Source organism: Apiospora marii (assembly GCF_038362585.1).
Source record: "Apiospora marii strain CBS 49790 chromosome Unknown utg000001l_segment0_segment0, whole genome shotgun sequence".
Classification (NCBI taxonomy): domain Eukaryota; kingdom Fungi; phylum Ascomycota; class Sordariomycetes; order Amphisphaeriales; family Apiosporaceae; genus Apiospora; species Apiospora marii.
The window spans coordinates 256,727-276,738 of NW_027117372.1; the positions used below are offsets into that span (position 1 = coordinate 256,727).

The 20,012-nt window shown below is 49.7% G+C and overlaps 5 protein-coding genes across 5 annotated transcripts; all 5 read right to left on the minus strand.

Moving 5' to 3' along the window:
• Window positions 1–6,101: 6,101 nt before the first annotated feature.
• PG985_000084 (uncharacterized protein) lies at window positions 6,102–6,425 on the minus strand (the record flags this gene model as incomplete). The annotated part of the gene is made up of 1 exon (XM_066819853.1): window positions 6,102–6,425. One exon carries the CDS (start codon window positions 6,423–6,425, stop codon window positions 6,102–6,104), a length of 324 nt encoding a protein of 107 aa, XP_066690732.1.
• Window positions 6,426–6,606: 181 nt separating this feature from the next.
• PG985_000085 (uncharacterized protein) lies at window positions 6,607–6,849 on the minus strand (the record flags this gene model as incomplete). The annotated part of the gene is made up of 1 exon (XM_066819854.1): window positions 6,607–6,849. One exon carries the CDS (start codon window positions 6,847–6,849, stop codon window positions 6,607–6,609), a length of 243 nt encoding a protein of 80 aa, XP_066690733.1.
• A 2,201-nt stretch (window positions 6,850–9,050) lies between these two features.
• Window positions 9,051–10,058, minus strand: PG985_000086 (uncharacterized protein; the record flags this gene model as incomplete). Its single annotated transcript, XM_066819855.1, has 3 exons — window positions 9,051–9,458; window positions 9,517–9,715; window positions 9,796–10,058. The coding sequence occupies 3 exons, from the start codon at window positions 10,056–10,058 to the stop codon at window positions 9,051–9,053; spliced, it is 870 nt and encodes a 289-aa protein (XP_066690734.1).
• Window positions 10,059–10,955: 897 nt separating this feature from the next.
• PG985_000087 (uncharacterized protein) lies at window positions 10,956–11,521 on the minus strand (the record flags this gene model as incomplete). The annotated part of the gene is made up of 2 exons (XM_066819856.1): window positions 10,956–11,330; window positions 11,399–11,521. 2 exons carry the CDS (start codon window positions 11,519–11,521, stop codon window positions 10,956–10,958), a joined length of 498 nt encoding a protein of 165 aa, XP_066690735.1.
• A 1,763-nt stretch (window positions 11,522–13,284) lies between these two features.
• PG985_000088 (uncharacterized protein) lies at window positions 13,285–15,765 on the minus strand (the record flags this gene model as incomplete). Its single annotated transcript, XM_066819857.1, has 3 exons — window positions 13,285–13,676; window positions 15,326–15,709; window positions 15,762–15,765. The coding sequence occupies 3 exons, from the start codon at window positions 15,763–15,765 to the stop codon at window positions 13,285–13,287; spliced, it is 780 nt and encodes a 259-aa protein (XP_066690736.1).
• Window positions 15,766–20,012: the final 4,247 nt, after the last annotated feature.

Genomic DNA, 20,012 nt, shown 5'->3' on the forward strand with positions numbered 1-20,012 from the left:
TTTGATTTTTCCTGTATCCCGTGACCACTCAGGAGCTCCGGGCGCTGCTTCAAAACAAGCGGCTTGGAAATGACTTGAGCAACCACAGCAGCCAGTCGGCCATAGTAGATACGAAGGAGAAGAGGGAGAGGCCGACGCAAGGGAGGAGGATCCAACCCGAATGTCAGTCGATCTGCAGCGTCCCATTGCCATCCCGCTCCGGCATCTTGCATATGATCCCCTACCAACTGACTCAACCTCAACCTCAACCAACAAGCCGTTGTTTGTTAGCATCGTGCAGACGACTATTGCCTTTCCGATTCTTCAGCGGGAGAACGCATGCAGTTGACGTCGACAGCATTTCGTTTACCCTTGACACCTGGCATCGGGGGTCGAATGAGCGCATTCCTCCGCGTTCGCAGCAATGCTTAATTGAGCCAGCAATGAGTGCACATACCCCTCCCCCCTGTCAATTGTCAATTTGCGGAGATGAAGCTTCTCTAATTTCGCTACACTAACCCAAAACCTGGCTCGACTGCAAGACAGTGAGGTGAAAGAGAGCCAAACACTCCTTCGCAGCGGTTCTTCCAAACGTCCAGGATGCGCCAGGTGCTAATGTGCTAAGGCGCCTGTTCGCTGATTGCTGTCTTGCCTAGTATCTGCAGCCTTGCAAGTAGCTTCACGACCGGCGCGGCGGTTTAGCTGCACCATGGCTTGATTGCAGTGGCCAAAACTGACGATCCGGTTTGAGCCATGCCAGAATCGTGGCCAGAACCATGGCCTGGTGCAGCCTTGAATTGACTTTTTCGAGGAAGTCGGCTCGAACTGCCGCGACCCGATCTGCTGGTTTCCGTCCATTTCATCTCGATTTTGTCTTTGAGGATAGGCTTCGGGGCCAAGAGGCAATTGCGCCGTCTGGCCTGGTTCGGACGCAACAAGGTTGGGCCCAGTTTATTAGGGTCAGTCAAGTCATGAACCCGTCCAAGGACTTTCCATGTGCGCGCGCGACAACCTCCACTCAATCACACCTCAAGGTCTTGCCAGGGCAATCCAGCTCTCGAAGAGGTATGTTTCTCGCCGGTCGATTCGATCCCTCCTCCGCGCTGCCATCCATGACCATGGCGGTTCGCTGAGCACGGTTGTCCGTTGGTGGGATTATCGGCATGGGAGCAGCATGGCACTGGAATGCTCCTGGCCAATGCTCCCCTCTCTCTCCTCTGTTCTCCATACGCCATACCGCCTGGGCTGGCTCCTCGCTCTTGGAGCTCGGTCACCGGTCACCGGTCGGGAGCACGTGGAGAACCAGCTAACTTCAAGACAAGCCTAACCCGGGTCATTTGCCCAAATAGCGGTGGTTGCAATGTAAAAACAAATTATACACTGCTTGGGATAAAACAATAACAATACAATCTCAGCAATAAATAAAATTGCCAGCCCAACACACATGGCCTGGTCCTTGCTGCTTGCCTTGCTGGATAAAAAAGCGCGGGGTAATAAGATGAGAAAGATGTATCAATTCCCATCCCGCCCCTCTCTCCCTCGCTCCCCATTCGCCTTTTCTTTGGCTGCACGCATGCACGCACTCTGGCAGCCCACCCTGAAATCAGACATAACAACAATATATGGACCGCATGACCTCGGGCAGTGCCGTCTTATCAATCAATCCAATGGCGACCCTGATGCCCATGCCCATTTCTGGACATGTTGACCGGTCACCTACGTCCAACGTGCAGGAGCGCGTCTCTCCGACATCTGCGCGCCTCGGGAGCCCGCCAACCACAACGCTCATCGTAAGATTGCATGTGCATCCAGTTGTGCTGCCGCCAGCTGCACATCTACAGGGGAGTGGATGGTGGTCGCACTGCAGTAATTCGCGACTAGGCATGGGCGTGTGTACCAGGCGCAGGAAGGTGAGCCGGCGAGCTAATAAAATACCACAACAAGCCATCGATGTCAATTCAACAAGCAATAGTTAATCTAATATCCCATCTTCAACGATACGCGAAGCACATACGGAGCCTACCTAATCTTTGCTCTGGTGAAGGTAACGCGACACCAACGCTACCCTACCGCCTACCGTCATCTCATCTTAACTCTTACTTTGGTTTTTTGGTTATTTTTTTATCCTTCTACCATCCGTCTCTCGATTGAATCTTCCCTTATCTCTTCGTCCTTTCATTTCTTCCATGACGACCTCGAAACTGGTAATTGCCTGGCGGTTATGTAATCTAACCCCCCCTCTAGCGCTCAAGGCGAAACCGGTTGGACCCTAAGTCGCGGCATCAGTGCGTAGCAGTATTTCCACTAGGGGTCGTGATAATGCATATTATGGTTATGATGTAGAGTAGCGTATTATCGCAAAATAATACGCTATTATAAGAATATTAGCTATAATGCGAATAACGAAATTTAAATAATTAACCGGCTATATTTGAACTATATCGGCTATATTTGAGCTATATCGGCTATATTTGAGCCACACTTCGAACCACGTTTCGAGCCATATGGCGGAATAGCCGGTCGCACTAATTTCCCCTTCGTCGAAATAGGTATTAAAATAGCCGGAAAAATAAGCTAGTCGTAATAATAATAAGTTTAATATAATATCGTGAATAGGGGTATTATTAACGTTAAAAATGTATTATGAGGGAGGGAGAGAATACGGGGTTACAAAGGGTTATACGTTAATTCGCTCGGACTTTTATAACCTTATTATTTCGATATCGCTATTATAATAGCGAATACCGCTAAAACGCTATTATAGCATAATATAAATCAGAAATTTAAGACCCCTAATTTCCACTCACACACACAACTCGGGATAAATTTTTCTTTTGCGCACCCTCCCTCCTTCGGGTAATTGTTTAGACCTCCCGCCCGCCTCTTGTTAGCGGTTAGAGCTTTTCAAGAAGAACGTCCCTTGTTTTTTTGCTAGAGGATTGGACAGTGAGCTCAGCCAATCTCTCACACGGGGACTGACTCGTCAAGCTCGTCTGCTACCCCCGACGGGCTGCTTGGGCCTGTTTTCGGTCGTCGCAAGTTGTTGTTAGAGAAGCATCCGGAGATTTATTAGCTGCGGATTGGCGGTGCGGCGGCGCCGCCCCCGCGCGCGACAGGTTAAAGTGCCGCGTCGACACGACTTGCCCATTTTTTTCTGTTCGGTCTCCAGTGTTCTCGGACCCCTCTGTGGAAATCGTGTGAAACGAGAATCTGAGTAAGTAATCAGTCCCACGGGCTGTCGCATAGGCTCGTGCAATCGCAGATAGATGATCGATTCGCATATATAGATAATAGAGTGGGAAAATGACACCATTCGCTGTTTGGCCCTGGCGTGTGTGGGTGCATGTATGTATGTATCGCGTGATTTTAAGAATGTGCTGGGTGGCCGTGTCCCGCGATTTCGGCTGGCGGTTGAGTCGGGTGGTGGCAGCACAGCCTCCTCTTTACATGATAATATCCCGCGCCCACCCTCCTCCTTTATCTGCAACGACAGGCCACCAGCGCCGTCGCCGCCGCCACTACTGACAATTCAATTTGCCCATCGTTCGATTCCTCTTCTACCGCTCAGCCTGTCTGAGCGGTCGGTTTTCGTCGAGGAGATGTGTGTGCTATGGCTTTCGGGCTTCTTTCCTCTTTTGGGGGGCAAATGACTCGAGGTAAGCGATTGTGGGAGGGCGCGGCCTCTTGGGACGCCAATGTTAGAGGGGGGTGAGGCTGAGCAGCCTCGGCCTCTGCGTATCCCGTCGGCCAACGATTCAACATCATCATCTCTGGTAGGAACTGAAAGCGATGCCCGGGGTTGCTTGTAGACTTGAAATGGCATCGTGGCAGGCGTCAAGGGGCGACGGAGCCAGAAGACGTTATAGAAAACTTGGGAGAATACTCAGGTCGGGCAACACCAAAGTGTGAGTTTACGTTTGGTATAGTTGATGGCAGAGGTCCATATGGTCATCGATGGTATCAGTGCCATATCTCTGATATTGTCTTGTTCCTAGAAAAGGGGTTCCTTGTCATTCTGGTACGAAGGGTTTGTGGAGCTGTAGTCTGGTCGATGCACTTGAATAAATATGCCTATATCCAAAGAAACAGGTCATTCGTCGACTATTCGCATCAACAATAACATTGATTCAGTCCAGTTGCTTAGATACCAGGTAACAGGCAGTTAGTGTACCTCCGCCGTATTGTGTCAAGATATGATCTGGTGGATAAAGGACATCGAAGCAACTTCATCTAGTATTCAAAATATCTGTTTTATCTTAAACTAGACGTAGAACTACATAGAATCCAATCAGCATCTTTCCTCGCGTTGGATCCGCTGCTGGCTGTCTAGACAGCATACTTCGTGTCAACATGTCTGCGAAGCGGCTAATATTAGCTTCGTTAGGGTCTCTAATTAACTTTCTTTTTTTCGATTTATATTAAGGTTCCCCAGTAAAAATAAAAGACTTATAAAGAGTAAGTTACTTTAAAAATAATAAATTTAAAAATAAGGTATTATATTTAATACCTTTAAAACTCTTAAAAATATTTTAATAATTATAACTCTTATAAATTAATAAAAGCTTAATAACGGCCTGTTAAACATATTAGTTAAATCGTTCTACTACCGATAAAGGAGATATAATATATCGCTTAAGAATACTTATTAATATACCGATAACTATAAAATTCCCTCTCCGATTCCGGTCTTATCTTTAGTCACTACCCATAATAATTTAACGAACTATATATAAAAGGCTATCCTTACTTCCTCTATTAACTATTTAAATTAAATCTTCTATTTAATATAATTATATATATTATTTATTATCACATTTATTTATTATAATAATGAAAATCTTTAAAACTTATTAACGCTTAATATATTATAAAAAAAGGAAATTAATAACGAATAAATAATATAAAACTATTTATTTTAATATTATAAAGTTTTTAAAAAAATATAAACGATTTTAAAAACTTTTAAAAATTATTAAATATAAAATTAAAAAGAATCCTTTATTTAAACCGGCTTTTTATAAAATATATATTATCGATTATAAATTCTTTTTAAAAGAATAAAATTTTAATAATAATAAAGTTTTCTTTATTAAATAAATCGAATTACTTTAAAAATTCTATAATAAAGAAAAAATAATAAAAAAATTAATTTAAACCCTTTTCTTTTATTATAATATCTATTTAAAAAAAGACCCTTAATTTCAAGCATTAATTAAAGGGCTCAATAAAGAGGATAATAAATAAATATCGAATTAATAAATTTAAAGAGGGGAGAAAGGGAAGGAGGGAGGGCATTATATAAGGTTAACTAAATAGTTTTAAGCCTTACCGATCGATAATATTAATATTAATACTTTATATATAAATATAAACTTTTAAACGAGTGTAGTTTAACTTCTTACCTAAGAGGAGGTCTCTAATTAACAGCTTCGGTAGCCTCCTTTCTATATTATTTAACCTCACCCTTGTCTACACACATAGCGATTCATCACTAATCGCGACTCCTATTACAACACCATACATTCTAGGGTTTCGTCTGCGATACCCCATTTAAAGTTTCTCCTCCCCTGGTTTACAAAAACGTTTCCGGGTCGGGCGCCACAAAAGACGATTACCCTAACCACAGATGCCACCCCTTGAGCTCTAAACCTTGTCAATATATGCCCTGTTAGCTTAGAGGATCAATACCCGGTGTCACCCAGATTGAAGGTCATGCCGCTAGATGGTCGAGTGGTAAAACACTCGGCATCGAGTTGGCTGCTTGAAATCTATTTTCTTTTTCGCCCCCTCTTTTTTTTTTATACTCTTAGTTCGCGTGGCCACTGCCCCTTGGTTCGCACTCGTGTTCCCGAGCTGAGCGCCAGCAGACTACCACTCCGACTACAAATGTCGCCTTCCAATAGCGATAATACGTATATTGGTATCTAGTGCCTGGAGAGGTATAATGGTGAACTCTCAAAAGGCCTCAGGGGTCGTACTCGAGAATAGGGGGATCTCGCTGTCTATCCTAACCCTTATCAAAGGACCAGCCCTCACCAAAACTTACCGACGCCCAGGCTATGCTCACATCAAGGACTAGTAATGAATAAAATAGAAAACCCGAACTGAATGAAATGGAAACCTCATGTTAGAACGTTCTGCGCGACACCCGGCGCGATCACTTCCAACTTCTCCATCAGCTCCGTGTAGAGACGCGTCTGTACCTCGGCGCCCCCGTGACCGACCACGACAGTCGCGGGCATAGTCACCTTGCCCATGTCCAGGTCCTGACCGTGGGTATCCGGCCCGCCCACGGCGCCGGCGATGAGGTTGCGCGACCCTTGCTCGGCCGTCCTGGCCAGCAAGGACTTGGCCACCCGGACCTGGAGGCCGTCGAGCTCTCTCCCGGGCCAGCTCGCTCTGGCACAGGCCGGGGTTGGTGCAGTTGACGATGACGGGGCCGCCATCTCGCGCGCACGAGGATGACCTGCATCAGCTTCGTGGTCGGGTAGCGCTCGCGCCGCTGGCTCGGGCGGGACTGCTGGGCCTCGTCGTTGAGCCGACGGAAGATGCCGCCCTCGGGCGGCGCGTCCTTCTCCCGGAAGTCGACGAGGAAGTAAGTGGCTGTCGCTCGTGCCGTGGCGAACGTCAGGCGGGGGGCGTCGCGCCGACGAACCTGGCCGCTGTCTCCTGCAGTAGGGGCAGGAGGAGGAGGAAGATCAGGAGGAAGGTCCAGACCACGTTCACCGTCACCATCCGCTCGTTGTCCTGGGCCCGTATCCACTCGACCGAGGCGACCGCCGCGTTCTCCAGCAGGACGTCGAGGCGGTCCAGCTCCCGCCCGGCGCGGACAGCGAAGGCTTTGACGCTGTCGTAGCTCGAAAGGTCCATATGCCAGGCCCAGGTTTGAAATGTAGTCTCTTCTATTGTACTGATATATAGGAATGATTGTATCAACCGCCTACTTCGAAAACTTTCGGGTTACAGCGGGTTGCCGGATTACGGATAATAGGAAACTTTAGATCCGGCATCTTGTGCTCCTATTTAAATCATCCCATTGGTGCTGCGCCGCATGTATAGTGAAACTCCGCTGGCTAAGTGGGAAGTCAGTTACAAGGCCAAGGCCTGGGTCTATGAGGTCCGGATGACTTCTTACGTGGGACAGCATATCCGTAATAATTGGTGAATTCATTGCGATCGGGGCTAAGAGTGCTACATGGTTGTTTTCCATTTATATTGTACTCGGTTGGTTTGAGGAACCAACTGTTTTGCCAAAATGAATGTAAAGGGGGTGAAGTATACCAAGTGGGACAATCGGCGGTCGTGTTTCTAGAGAGTCTTGTCTCCTTTACTTCCTCCGGGCGCTCTTACATATCCACATCTAGCCGCCAGCCGCCAGCCGACATGTGGATATTGGTTCAATTGTGGACGCGCGGCAGTCCAGCTTGTTCTGGCAATTCTGTCACGCCGTGTTGCATGCTGTCCATCTCGTGACGCGGTTGCCCACCCTGAGGCAGCTCACTTTTGGGTTGTTCTTGCTGCGGAAGTTGTTGTTGTTAGTATTGTTGCTTTCGCCTTCGTTGTTGCCGCAGGAAGAGGAAGGCTGCCGCACATATAATAGCAAGCCCCGCTAGGGTACTGCCGACCCCGATTCCCACTGCTGCCCCTGTACTTAAACTTGACGACGGGGGCATAGGCGACGGGAAGCCCGAGGACGGTGCCTGTAATATCGAACCCTTCGACAGGTCAGTATTAAAGTATATATTTTTTAGCGTGGACGCGAAAGGGTTGACGTACCGTCTCGCCAGACCTGGCCAATATCTGTACGCTATATGCGTTGATGGCACCCGCGTTGTTGGTGGCGTCTTGTACGGTTGTCGTGCCTGATGACTCTGTAGTCACCGAGGTTAAGGTCCAACGAGTAGTAGGCATGAGTGATTCGCATCCCAAGGTAAACTGATGCGCAAAAGCCGGGTGGTTCTGGCAATTGAAAGAACGCTGTCTTCGGAGGGCTTTAGCTATGCCTTTTGCATCCCAGGGCGTCCCGGGCCCTGTGTATGGGGGGTCAATCTTACGTCGGGCAGCATGTGATATATGTGTTGCCCGAGCGGTCCTCGCTTGCGCAAGCAGAAGAGTAGCCGGTCGGGCAACCCGAAGCTGGATCATAATAGTAGCTCGTCGAAAGGACATAGTTGCCGGGCATGCATCGAAAAAAGCTGAGGGGCGGGCCCTGAAGCAGGAACGACGAGTCGACATAATACACGTTGGTCATGTCTGTACTGCACGCCGAACGCAGGGCAAAGGGGGTCGGTAGAGGACCAAAGCCTTCCATAGCTCTCTATGTCTTTTGCGGCGCGGGGCATCCGTATGGATTAAGCAGGGAGAAATTGCAACGTCATGCAGAGGCGAGACAGACGTTTATAAAGACAGTGTGCTGTGAAAGAATCACAAGTACAACATGACAGGACTATGTTCAGATCTCGTGTCAGATTCAATCTAGAACAGGGGGGAATGTCTTGTAATACGTTAGACACTTTTGTCTGGTCGTGGCTTAGTCAAGATATCAACATGAGTTGTGATCAAAGAGCCGGCGTACTGGTTGCAATCATTGGTTCCACATTCAGAAGGCTTCCCATAATAACCAAGTAGATCGAAATCAGAAACATTAACCGATGATGCCCTTACAACATGTTGCCCTTTTTGACAGGAGGGCGTCGTTCAAGCATTTCTCATGGCTTGATCTCTTCATCCGTTGAGGAGGAGGGGCGGAATCAGAAACAAGTCTTATCTTCTGTCATCAGTGGCGTTACATTTTGATCAGCTCTTATGCGTTCTCGGCTGGACAAGTATGCATGTACCTGCCTGTCCTCCCGCCATGCACGCACCACAGGAGTCTTGTACTACACGCTGACGTCCAGGCCATCCGAATCTTTCCAGTGCTAGTTGACCCGATTTAGAGTCCAGCTTGAAATCTTCTCCTGCACGGTGCCTGGAGTCTGACTAGTAATTATAGACTGCAGCCTGTATATAAACTATATCTGCCCCCTTGTCATACTGCACTGCTTCAAAGCTCCTATTGTTGTTCAAGCTTATCACCCCGACATCTCCGGCACCTGGCCCGGCGTGGTGTCGATCTCCTGCACCGGCTGCCTCGTTTCTATCTCTTGCACCTGCGGCTCGCTGTACGAGTCGGTGTAGAATGGCTCGTCGGGAGGAGCCCCATGCGCCTTATCTGTATTATGCTGCTCGGCCATGAACGGTTCCTGCACCGTGGCCAGCGCCGCCGGGGGCGAGTCCCGGTGCGGCGGCCGCCTTCGCCGGAAGAAAAGCGAGGTCGCGGCGGCGGCGATAGCCAGGCCAGCAACGGCGCACCCAACTCCGATGCCGGCGACCGCGCCCGTGCTCAGGCCCTGCGAGGATGGGGATCCTGTGGGGCCGGGGCCCGAAGTCGTCGTGAGCCCGGGGGCGGAAGTCGAGGTCGCTGGGGCCTGTGTGGAAATCTGTCGTCGGGTGGGTTAGTCTCCGGACGGGTCGCGTCACCGGTGACAGGCGACTTACAGCTGGGTCGTATTGCAGTTGCACGCCGTACGCGTTGATGCCGCCGTTGGTGCCGGACAATGCCGTGACGTATGTTGAGTCTGGCAGAAGGACGGTGACGGAGGGCAACGTCCATGTCGTCGAAGGCAAATCGGTTGCGCACACCAGAGTCGACTCGTGCGGCCAGTCGACATTGACCTGGCAGGTAAAATGTTGCTGACTTATATGAGAGGGTATCATCAGCTTTGCGAAAGCCTTTAATGAGTCTTGGAAGAGGGGTGCAGGGCACGCATCTCTTACGTGGGACAACAGGTAATCTGCGTGCCGGTCAACGTCTGCACCGTCACGAAGTTACTGCAGGCGGGCGTGTAGCCAGACGGACACTCGGTGGCGGAGTAGTAGTAGCTTCTCGACGGGACGTAGTTCTGGGGCATGCACGGTGAATACGAACGCGGGCGACCCTGAAGGAAATAGGCGCCGTCCTCGTTGTATACGCTCGCCATCTCGGTGCTGCATGCCGCGCTCGGGGCAAAGGGAACGGGCAAGGTCCCGAGATTCGCCATTTTTGGTTGCTGTCAGTCCCGAAACACTGCTCAGGGGGGAAGGGCAGAAACAGAAGCCAAGTCGATCGGGGGTTCAGGCAGGGTCGCGGAGGGGGCGGATAGTCGAGTTCATAAGGCCGGCCCTGGCCCGCAGGAGATATATGTAGCTGTAGCGCAGCTGAAATGGATACGGGCAAGCCCCTCACTCGGAGGGAGGCTCAGTTGTACCCAGTAGGCGAGCCATTCTTGGCAGCTTGAAATAGGGGCTGACCGTCAAACCTTATTTACAATTTAGGCCTCACGATCGTACGTAGTAATAGAATTTTGACCTGGCTAGCCATTGGCAAGCCACAATGGCTCATCGAACATGCTGTGGCTGCCTTTCGGGGCTTGTTAAAGCTTTATCCTTGGCCTGGTCGACGAAGCAAAACATAAGACCTGGAACCGAACCAGACTTGTGGCGCCGCCGCCAGGCCTCCGCGCCAAGGACTTCGGTGTCATGGAATGAACGCCCCAAATTTCAATCTATGCGCTCTTGAGAATGGGGTCATTTCCTAGTTTGTGTGAAGGTTACCAAGCCTTGAATCCTACTGAGCCCCCTCCGCAGCGGGTGACGTTGTAGCTGCTGGCGATTGAAAGCCACCTGCAGTTGATGGGAAAAGAGTGGCTGGAAATAAAGTACCCCAAAACAATTTCTAGAATTGATACAAGACATAAAAAGGGGCTGAATTCCCAAGCAGTCAGCAATCCATATCTCAACCCCATGCATCGACTTACTTACTGGCCGTCTGATACAGTGTGATAGATGTTTGTAGATTATTTCCTTTAATTGATACCCGGAAACCTGTTGTTGTACTCTTTTGTCTGGGTTCGTGTTTAAATTCCTTGTAGAGACGCCTCTCCATACCCGTCGACCAGCTACCCTGGTAACTCTGGGACGCGACGCGGCATAGTATCGATCTCGTGGACCGGATGCTCGCTATGCTGATAGGGAAAAGGTGCGTTGAATGGAGCTGAAATATGATCCGCGGGCAGCTCGCCTTTAAGTTGTGGGTGCATCGGGATTTCCGCCGCTGCCGGCCGGTTCTGAGTACCTCGCTTGCGGAAAAATAGGAAGGCAACCGCCGCCACGATGCTGATACCTGCAAAGGTGCAGCCAACCCCTATACCGATAGCTGCACCCGTGGTCAGACCCGACGACGGCGATATGGATTCTGTGGGCGTGGGACCCGACGTTGATGTAGACGTTGTGAAAGCGGCCGTGCTCGTCGACGTTTGTGTTTGGGTGGAAGTCTTCATTCGGGTCAGTATCGTAGTGCAGCAAAAGGGACCCATGGGCCTGAGCTAAACGACTGACTTACAGTGTCGGTGGCGCCGCGGCGTAACTGCACCCCGTATGCGTTGAAACCGCCGGCTGTGCTCGACATGACTGTCACGTAGATTGAGCCCGAGGATTCTACAGTGACTGATGAGACCGTCCACATTGTTAAGGGTAAATCGCTTCCGCATACTAATGTCGACATATGCGCATAGGCGATGCTTGTCTGACAGGTATATTGCTGCTGGCTTGAATGCAGTTCAGTCTTGCTGAAGTCAATGGTCTCTTTTTAAAAGGAGGTTGCCCTTACGTAGGACAGCATGTGACATAAGTATCCGTCAAGGTGGCCACGGATACATATCTTCGACACGCTGGAGTGTACCCGGGCGGACATTCAGACTCCGGAGAGTAGTAGTAGTCCCTCGATGGGTTATAGTTTAGGGGCAGACAACGTGCGAAACTGAGGCGGGGGCCTTGGAGAAAGTATTGGTGGTCAGGGTTGTATATCTTCGTCATTTCTGTACTGCATGTCGAGCTCAAGTCAAAGGGCGTTGGTAAAGTTCCCAGATTCTCCATGTTGCAGGTGTTGATTTCATACGCCTCCTCAGGAACAGTATAAATCATATGCAGGAAAGAAAAGTAAATGGGGACATCTGGAGCGAGCACTCGAGCTGATAAAGATAGCCTGATCCGAGTAAAGGGTGTGTAGCACAGCCGACTCGGGCCTGAGGCACGCACCTCCTGCAAACGTGGTTGAACTGCATCTAGTAAGTCAGCCCGGCCCTGGCGGAAGTCCTGCCTGGTAAGGCGTGGGAACTCCCATTCGACCAGGCATCGGTCGTACTACTTTCATGGGGCCTTCGCACAGTTGATCCGCCTTTAATGGCAGGGATGGCCAATTGGAGAACTTGCCGAGGCAGTGGGCAAATCTGACCAAAAGAAATCATGATGACACGTCCACCCTCTGAGCAGGGGGGTTTCAGTCAGCCTTGTCATATACGAGGAAAAGGGAATTGTCTGTACCACATATGCTAATGTTGAACAGGATCATGCGTAATCAGCCCCTAATGCAAACACTTCAGAGTAAACACAAATGTAATTCAGGCACCTGAATTCTAAATTCCATCAGCATTGGAGTCTTGCCACACACCAGTGGTAATATGGAAACTCGAAATCATTGGAAAGCTTTATCAACACCAGGTGATAGCATAATTAACCACACACTGTTGCACAACCGGATCTTCGGTATTGCCTACATTTGCTCTGAGCTGGGGGCGTTTTTGCTTGCCAAATATCACCCTGGTTCCATTTCACTGCGCCTTGGATCATGTTGCAATACTCGGGGCCAAGAATAAATGAAGAGATACCTAGGCAACAGCTACCCCTGAAACCAGCTTACTCCTGTATTTGAAAACCCCCACCTCGGAAAAGGGGCCAAATCAAGAGGGGCTGACCATGCATGTTTCAAATTACCATGGCAAAATACAGATAAAGACAACAACGCCACCGCTGCGGCTCTGACCGCATGGGCTTTTACGAGTGTTCCCTACCTCCGAAGCACCGCGATGTTATCTTACAACTTTGATGAGAAACCTCTGTAGATACTTGTCAAGAGACTTCAGTTTTCATTGAAAAGATACTCACACCACAGGTGGCATCGTATGGGAATGGAAGAAAGGGCCTGAAGATACGTACGTCAGAGAACGCTGAAATTCGGGTGTTGTTGGACAACTCATGGTTTGCTTGACTGACCCGAACCTTGGGGAACAAAGGAGACAGTGTTCAGGCAATGGGGCACCTCTCCTTTGTTCAATCGACAAAACCATTGTTTAGTCCGATACATGAGTATATCGCATTGAAAAGCGTTACTACACGTCGCTTGATTTTCAAATTATCAGATTATATAAATGTCAAACGACGCGTCAACATCTATGGAGCGGTAGTGGCAGAAACGTAAACCCAACCTAAAATTCTGACATCATGTGCAAAATCACCATTACCCGCTACATGCGCTGTGACTGCATCTTTGCCACGGTAAGGATCATCACCGACGGCTGCGATGGCAACTGCCCCATAACCGTCGAGAACACCACCTACCGGCGAGACGACGGCGAGTCGGTCTGCGACGAGAACCACCGCTTGTTCAACGACTAGAGCTTTCCGTGAGTCACTCCTAGTAGCTTCGGGATCCGATCGAGGTTTCTGCAGCTGTCGGCTGACTTCCCCCGTGAATGTGATTTGAGAGCCTTGGGCCGCGTCTCCTGAGAGCCCATCTTTGGGCATTGGTCGCAGAGGGCCCAAGTAGGTAACGTAAGAGCCAGCTGATGATATGTAGATTCTACAGATAATTGACAACGCTCTTACCTGGTATTTTCTTCTTTCCCCTTTCTTCGACAGTGACAACTCGACTTGTAGTGGCTCATCGGCATTCTGGAGAATAACGGCACATTAAGCAAGTTCAGACTTTACGTCGTCGAGAAAACGCTGTCGCAACTCCCGGATTTAGCCCCCTCCCGGATTTGGCCTCGCGCGACCTTGCATTCTTGTCAGCTCCTCCCAGCTTTGAAGGGTGCTTACTTTCAATGCATGCTGGAGTTGGATCTGGTTTGTGTAGAGCTTCAATTCAGGCTTCCGCGATGCTGACAGCAGACTGCCCCCGCAGTCCGACACCGTCTTCAGCCTCAATTCTCTGGCGGAAAGCATCACGGCAGCTGCTTTTGCCTGCTTGGTCCGAGCCGGTGCTATCGGTTGGGATATGCTGAAGATTATGATGAGCTGGATCAGATGGTTGCGGCTGGGGTCGTAGGCACCTTCCCGGCCCGTTGGGAACGATTGGGGTGATAAACGACCACACGGGAGTTCCAGATGTTTTGGAGGGAGTAAGACCGCGCCTGTGTCTGTGACAGAGACACTCGTAGCTATTCTGGCTAACGCATCAGCTCTTGGGGTTGGTACGGACTGAATATCCAATCACAAGCTTCCCGCAGAACTACCTGAGCCAGTCAAGGCGCATACAAAAACCTCCAAGCATGATCAAACGCCATTCAAAATCAACATTGCACTTATTATCTTGGTGAGACGTATGGTCAAGAGCTGAGTCCCAGGTTTCTGATTCAATTCTGAGAATCTGGTCGTTTGGTATGGTCGTCTGGTGACATTGGCAAGGAAAGTTTATATGTTCAAGAAGTTGTAAGCCGTTGAAGCAGTTGATAGATATCCGATTAGCGTTGTGTTTCTACTGCATGAAAAGGGGTAAAAGTATAAGACGTTAGAATAAGCATGTTTTAGGTTTTACTGATACAAGTGGGCTGTAGAAGCCTTTTTGGCGGGGCACCGATCTTTTCTAGATGTATCTGAGACGACCACTGTCCTTGGCGCCTCGAACAGCTAGGGCTGATCCCTGAACCGTATCCATGCTTATGCGTTTCGATAGTGATTGTTCCCGTAGCCCCAACGCTGCTCCCCTAGAAGCCTTCCAATGCCAATGGAAGCTTGGCAGACGGATCGTCACTTCGTGGCGCCATGTTGGGTGGGTGAACATGCTTGGAGGCGGCGTGTCCGTCGATGTTCTATATATTGACTGAGTTTGTCTGATCAACCAGCTCGTGGATTATGACACCAAACATGTCCTTGTTTCAGGTACTCAGCAGTAAACGTCCGCCACAGCAAAGCTGCCATTCCCACGTGGCAGGCTATTGCATGCGCACGAGTCATTCCGTTCTAGCGATGCAGATAATAGTGCATATATAAACCATTGGGCTCTCACGGAACTGTTCTAGAGAAACAAAAGCATACACAACAAAGATCTCCAAAAGCCAACTACAGCTACCGCTACTACATCTTAACTTTTATTTATCACCCGGCCGGTCCGTGATCAAATCTACTCAACAAGCCCACAATACATCTTATTCACCACAACTTCAATTTGATATCCAACCCACACCACCCAGCCCTTTTACCACCAACTCACGCCCAACATGAAGTTCACCCTGACCTCCGTCCTGGCCCTCCTGCTCGCGGCCACCGCGCTCGCCGCCCCCTCTGTACGCATCCGCGGCTGCAATGCCGATAACAACGGAGACAACAACAACGACAACAACGACGACGTCTCGCAGGAGCAGGAGCAGGAGCAGGAGTCGGACGGCGGCTTCTTCGGCGACAACGCCATCACGCTGGAGCAGGCCAACACGGGCGACTTCGAGCCCGGCACCCCCGTCGTCGACGAGGCCCTCAACCTCAACGAGGGCGAGTCGTGCACCACCACCTCGACCCAAGGCATGCTTGGCTGCGGCGACGGGACCGGCGCTAACTTCAACATTGTGGACGGGGAGAGGCGGATTTAGGGGGCCACTCTCTAGGAATGCGGCGAGTTTGGAATGGATGGACAGGGGGGCAGATAAACTTACCCATGGCGTGGCCTTTCAGATCGCCATGGATGCTGGCATGTTTTCATGGATGTCACAGTTGGGCCTGTCGATCAATATCATGACAGACCTGAGCCTCCTAGCTTGCACCAAGAGAAGTTTCTATAATTCAGAATAGAAAACAATCTACCTTTAGCAACGAGTCTATACAACCTTTAGAAACTTGATGCATTGAAGTTGTTCGCGACTGCATGGATCCTGGACCACTTACGTAGATACGATGCACTGAAAGTAATGAGGGGAACTTCTTCTCACGGAAAAGTCATGAATGAAGACCCACCCCTTTTTCTCGACAACACTGCAATTAGGTTAACCCAGCTTTGTCAACCCAGGTCTCAGCATGAAAGTGAGGATAGCCCCTTATCTAAGCTGTCGTGCTGACATGAGCCAGACCAAGCCGGCGTTAACGCCTGTGTCCAGGTACGACTCAGCTGTCTTAGCATATGACGCAGTCGTCCCTATTTCGACTTCGGCATGGGTAGCAGAGACTAGAGGGTTCTACTTTATCACCTGCCAGTTCATATTCAAATTGAATGCTTCTGAGGTTAGCAACATGAAGAGTGGGGGACGTAAAATTTAGGGAGCTGCTTATCAAATACATACCCCGTTGGGTGTGAGGTTGCACTAGCTAATTGGAGGCCACCACGGATGCAGGACCCATTAGCCGAGCATATCCAACACTGAAGAAGAAGGGGTCCCAGTTTGGGTTGAAGAGCAACTGCAGGCGATTTTGCTCGAAGCTGCCATCTTAGTCTAGCTCCAGTTCACTTGTAGGATCTGATGGCTAGCGATGGGAACCTTGAAGTTGTGATTCCACCTTTATTACAGTGTTCCATGGGGACGCCTTTATGCTCCTCCATCAGGGAAGCCAAGCCTACCCCAAGAAATTCGGGAAAGGTATGGACATCGCCAACTCCCGAACGCATTTCGGTTCATTCCTGGCAACTGCATGTTGCCCACTTGGAATCCACTTTTCCCAGAACCGTTGTATGGCACCGAATTCCTTTTCCAAATGGATGGGGAATAGGGGCGAAGACACCGAACCAAAACTCTCGGCTGTTGACCAACATGCAGAAAGGGACCAACTGTATGTTACCAAACCCAACAGCAATTCCAGTGTTGCGAACGGCTCTTTCAAGTGTGTAAATCGTTCGCACGAGTTTCGCAAGTCACATCGAGAGGCATGGAAACATTCCAGAGACCGGCTTTGTCGGATCACTATGTTTTTATACAGCAAGTCCATGTGTGGGAGGGGGCTTTGGCTTTGATTTCCGTCTCTAAGATGTCTGTAGGGGTTTTCGTGCAAGTCTACATCAATTTGGGGACGCTCGGATCAGTCTACTACGTGATGGCAAATCGGAATTCGGTACTCAAGCTACATCAAGCCACTCTCCATGCTGATAGGCAATTGGCGAAGCTGGGTTGGTCCGAAGGCCCATCGGCTCGCTTACCTGGATTTACCATGATCCAATTCTCCAGTCAATGTCCCGTTACACCGGATGATTTCCCAAATCCTATTGCGTTTAGATACGCGATGCAAGCTTCGCCATCACCGAGAGCTGCACCTTGGCAAGCGTAGAATATCTTCTCACGTACCTAGATCACAATTCTGAGGTAACGTCGATACCAGGCTCAGCATCAAAGACGACCTTGGTCCATGTGATCAAGGCCCGAAGTTATGGATACATGACTGTCCCAAAGGCACAGTCCTAGATAAGGGTATCAAGATCAGTGTGAGCAACAAAGAATCCGTATCGGGATAAAGATGTATTAGCATGGGTTACCATGCAAACCAAATCGTATTGAGATCAAACATCTGTGTTGGCCCATCGTGACGTTGGCGGTAGGATGTATGAAGGCACAAAGAAGCAAGAAGCCCAAACTCCCATATAAGTATGTATGAGCCTCATAAGATGGAAAGAATCAAAATCCGCACTCAAATCAAAACATAGGACATTACTGCATACCAACTCTCACAAAACCATACACCATTTTCAGTCCAAAAAATCCAATATGTAAGTCTCGCCAGTACCATCATCACGGAGACTGCCCATAGTCATATCTGACGTGTCCAAGTTTATCATGCCGTGCACTCTTTACTACGAAGTATACGCCTGCGGGAAGTGTGTTGTTCCCAATTCACACCCCCCAGGAGATCATGAGGCTGGCTGCAATAAGAAATGCACCGTGATCCAAGAACAGATTAAGCCCAAAAACTTGGGAAAACCCTGTCCTTACCCTTACGCACACCCGTCTTAAGTCTATCAGGGTTCTGGTATGTTTCGATTGTGCTATTCGACCCGATGAGAGCCGGGTAAAGGGGCTAGGGGTGTTGAAGCTGGCCAGTATCACCTTGCCTGCACTCTTGAAGTTTCTTCGGCAAATCAAATTCCCAACTACGAAGAAGGCAGGATATTGGTCCATGAGGTGGGAGACATTCATTATTCCTCTTTTGTTTGACTTTAGGCTGGATGCCTTTTGGTAATGGTAGCCTCGGACGTTTGAATATGGTGCGTTGCAGGACTCGGGGATTATTCTTGGAGCGACGGACGCGTCGTTTGTTTCTTTTTTATTATATGGGATCATTTTATCTTGGGGCAAATTGGCTTGAGCTCATTCAGCTCTGCTTTTTATTTTGGGAAGGAGGATTCGCTAGGCATAGGACTCGCTCATTTCATCTTAATTACTTCCAAACAATGGCTATTGGAATGTTGCGGCTTGATGCTCGGTTAAACACAAGTGCAAGCATGTCATATCCTATCACGAACCTGCGTCTCATTGCCCTGGACCGTGATGGGACATGACAATGGTGTAGTAGCTCATGGCACCAGAGGGTGCTGCTTCTGATGTCTGCTGTTGCAAAGGAGCTTCGGCCGTGATAAAGGTCGGTGATGGGGTCTGAACCAGCCAGTCACCTCCTTCTGCCTCAGTCCGCGCGGGGCATAATATGTTTTGAACGGGTTACGGAGCGGCACAATTTTGCATCATATTCGACCAAGACCAGAATAATTGAAAAGACAGGCTTTTCATGATCTGAACTTGTTTAAGGGGCTGCGAGGAGCTCCCCCACCATCTGAGAGTTGGGGAATGCTATGGGGCTGGGATTCCAGTCCTTGGTGCAGTTGGTCACTTGCGACTTGGGCCATCAACGCCCTCAATCTGGCGTCAGGTGTCGAAGAACCAGCAGTAATGTACACTTAAGTGAAAAATAAGACACATCAGCGAAAACAAAAAGCATGCAGACTCCCATTGAATGGGCGGGTCGCATGTACTAGAGTATTGATTTTGAGATCAATTGGACTGTTGATTGTAGCCAGTCGTAGCGCTGGAGCTGGGGAAATGCCCCCCACACTCCGGGCTTTCAGGTGTGAGGGGGTTGAAGGAAAGCCCCAAATTCCCCCAAATTCCCCATTTCCCCAATTAAACACCAAACACCCAGCGAAGTTTTTCGTCCTTGAAGAAAAGTTGACAGCACAACAATGGTATCGGAAAAACGACCATGATTATCCCTTACTCGGGCTCACGTTTCACCACTCATCTGCAACTGCCGCGAAAAGCTCGAGCGCATTAACCGAGGTCAGCCGTATCGTGACGTGGAGGTGGATTGACTCGAGATTGCAGTAGTCCGGCGGCAACGGATGCTCATGTGCCAGAAATGCTTACTGACAGCGGTGAGGACGATCATGAAAACGGACCGAATGTCTCCAGAGAAGCAACAGAAACCCCGCGACTCTGCGACGGAGAATTTGCCGTATATGCAATAGAAAGTCGGAACTCTGGGGTAACACCAGGCTTGTCTATGGAGCTGCCGCCTCCAAGCGATGCCTGGAGGTGGCCGAGATGACGTAAGGAGAGAATTTTGGAGACCACCGACGGCCAATCTATCGTGGGGACCCCGACTTCTCCGGACGCCTAGCCTCCCCCAACCCGCAAAACCGATGACGCGCTTCGCGACGCCCTAAAGCTTGTCGGTGGATAAGCTTCCCAGCGTTCCTACTGACATGGGCAACATGCACCGCGAAAGCATGTTCCCCTGCATTACCATTTCGAAAAAATGCCTCGGCGGCCGATTCCCCGCCTGGCTAGCCTGGCAGATCTCCGTCGCAGAGGGAGGATAAGATGAGATGTTGGTGGAGTGGGTCAAGACCGATGGGAGCCAGAACCATGCGCCGGTCCCAGCTCCATGGCTTGGGTCTGGGAAAGTGTCCGAGACTGCGATTGCATGACGAACGA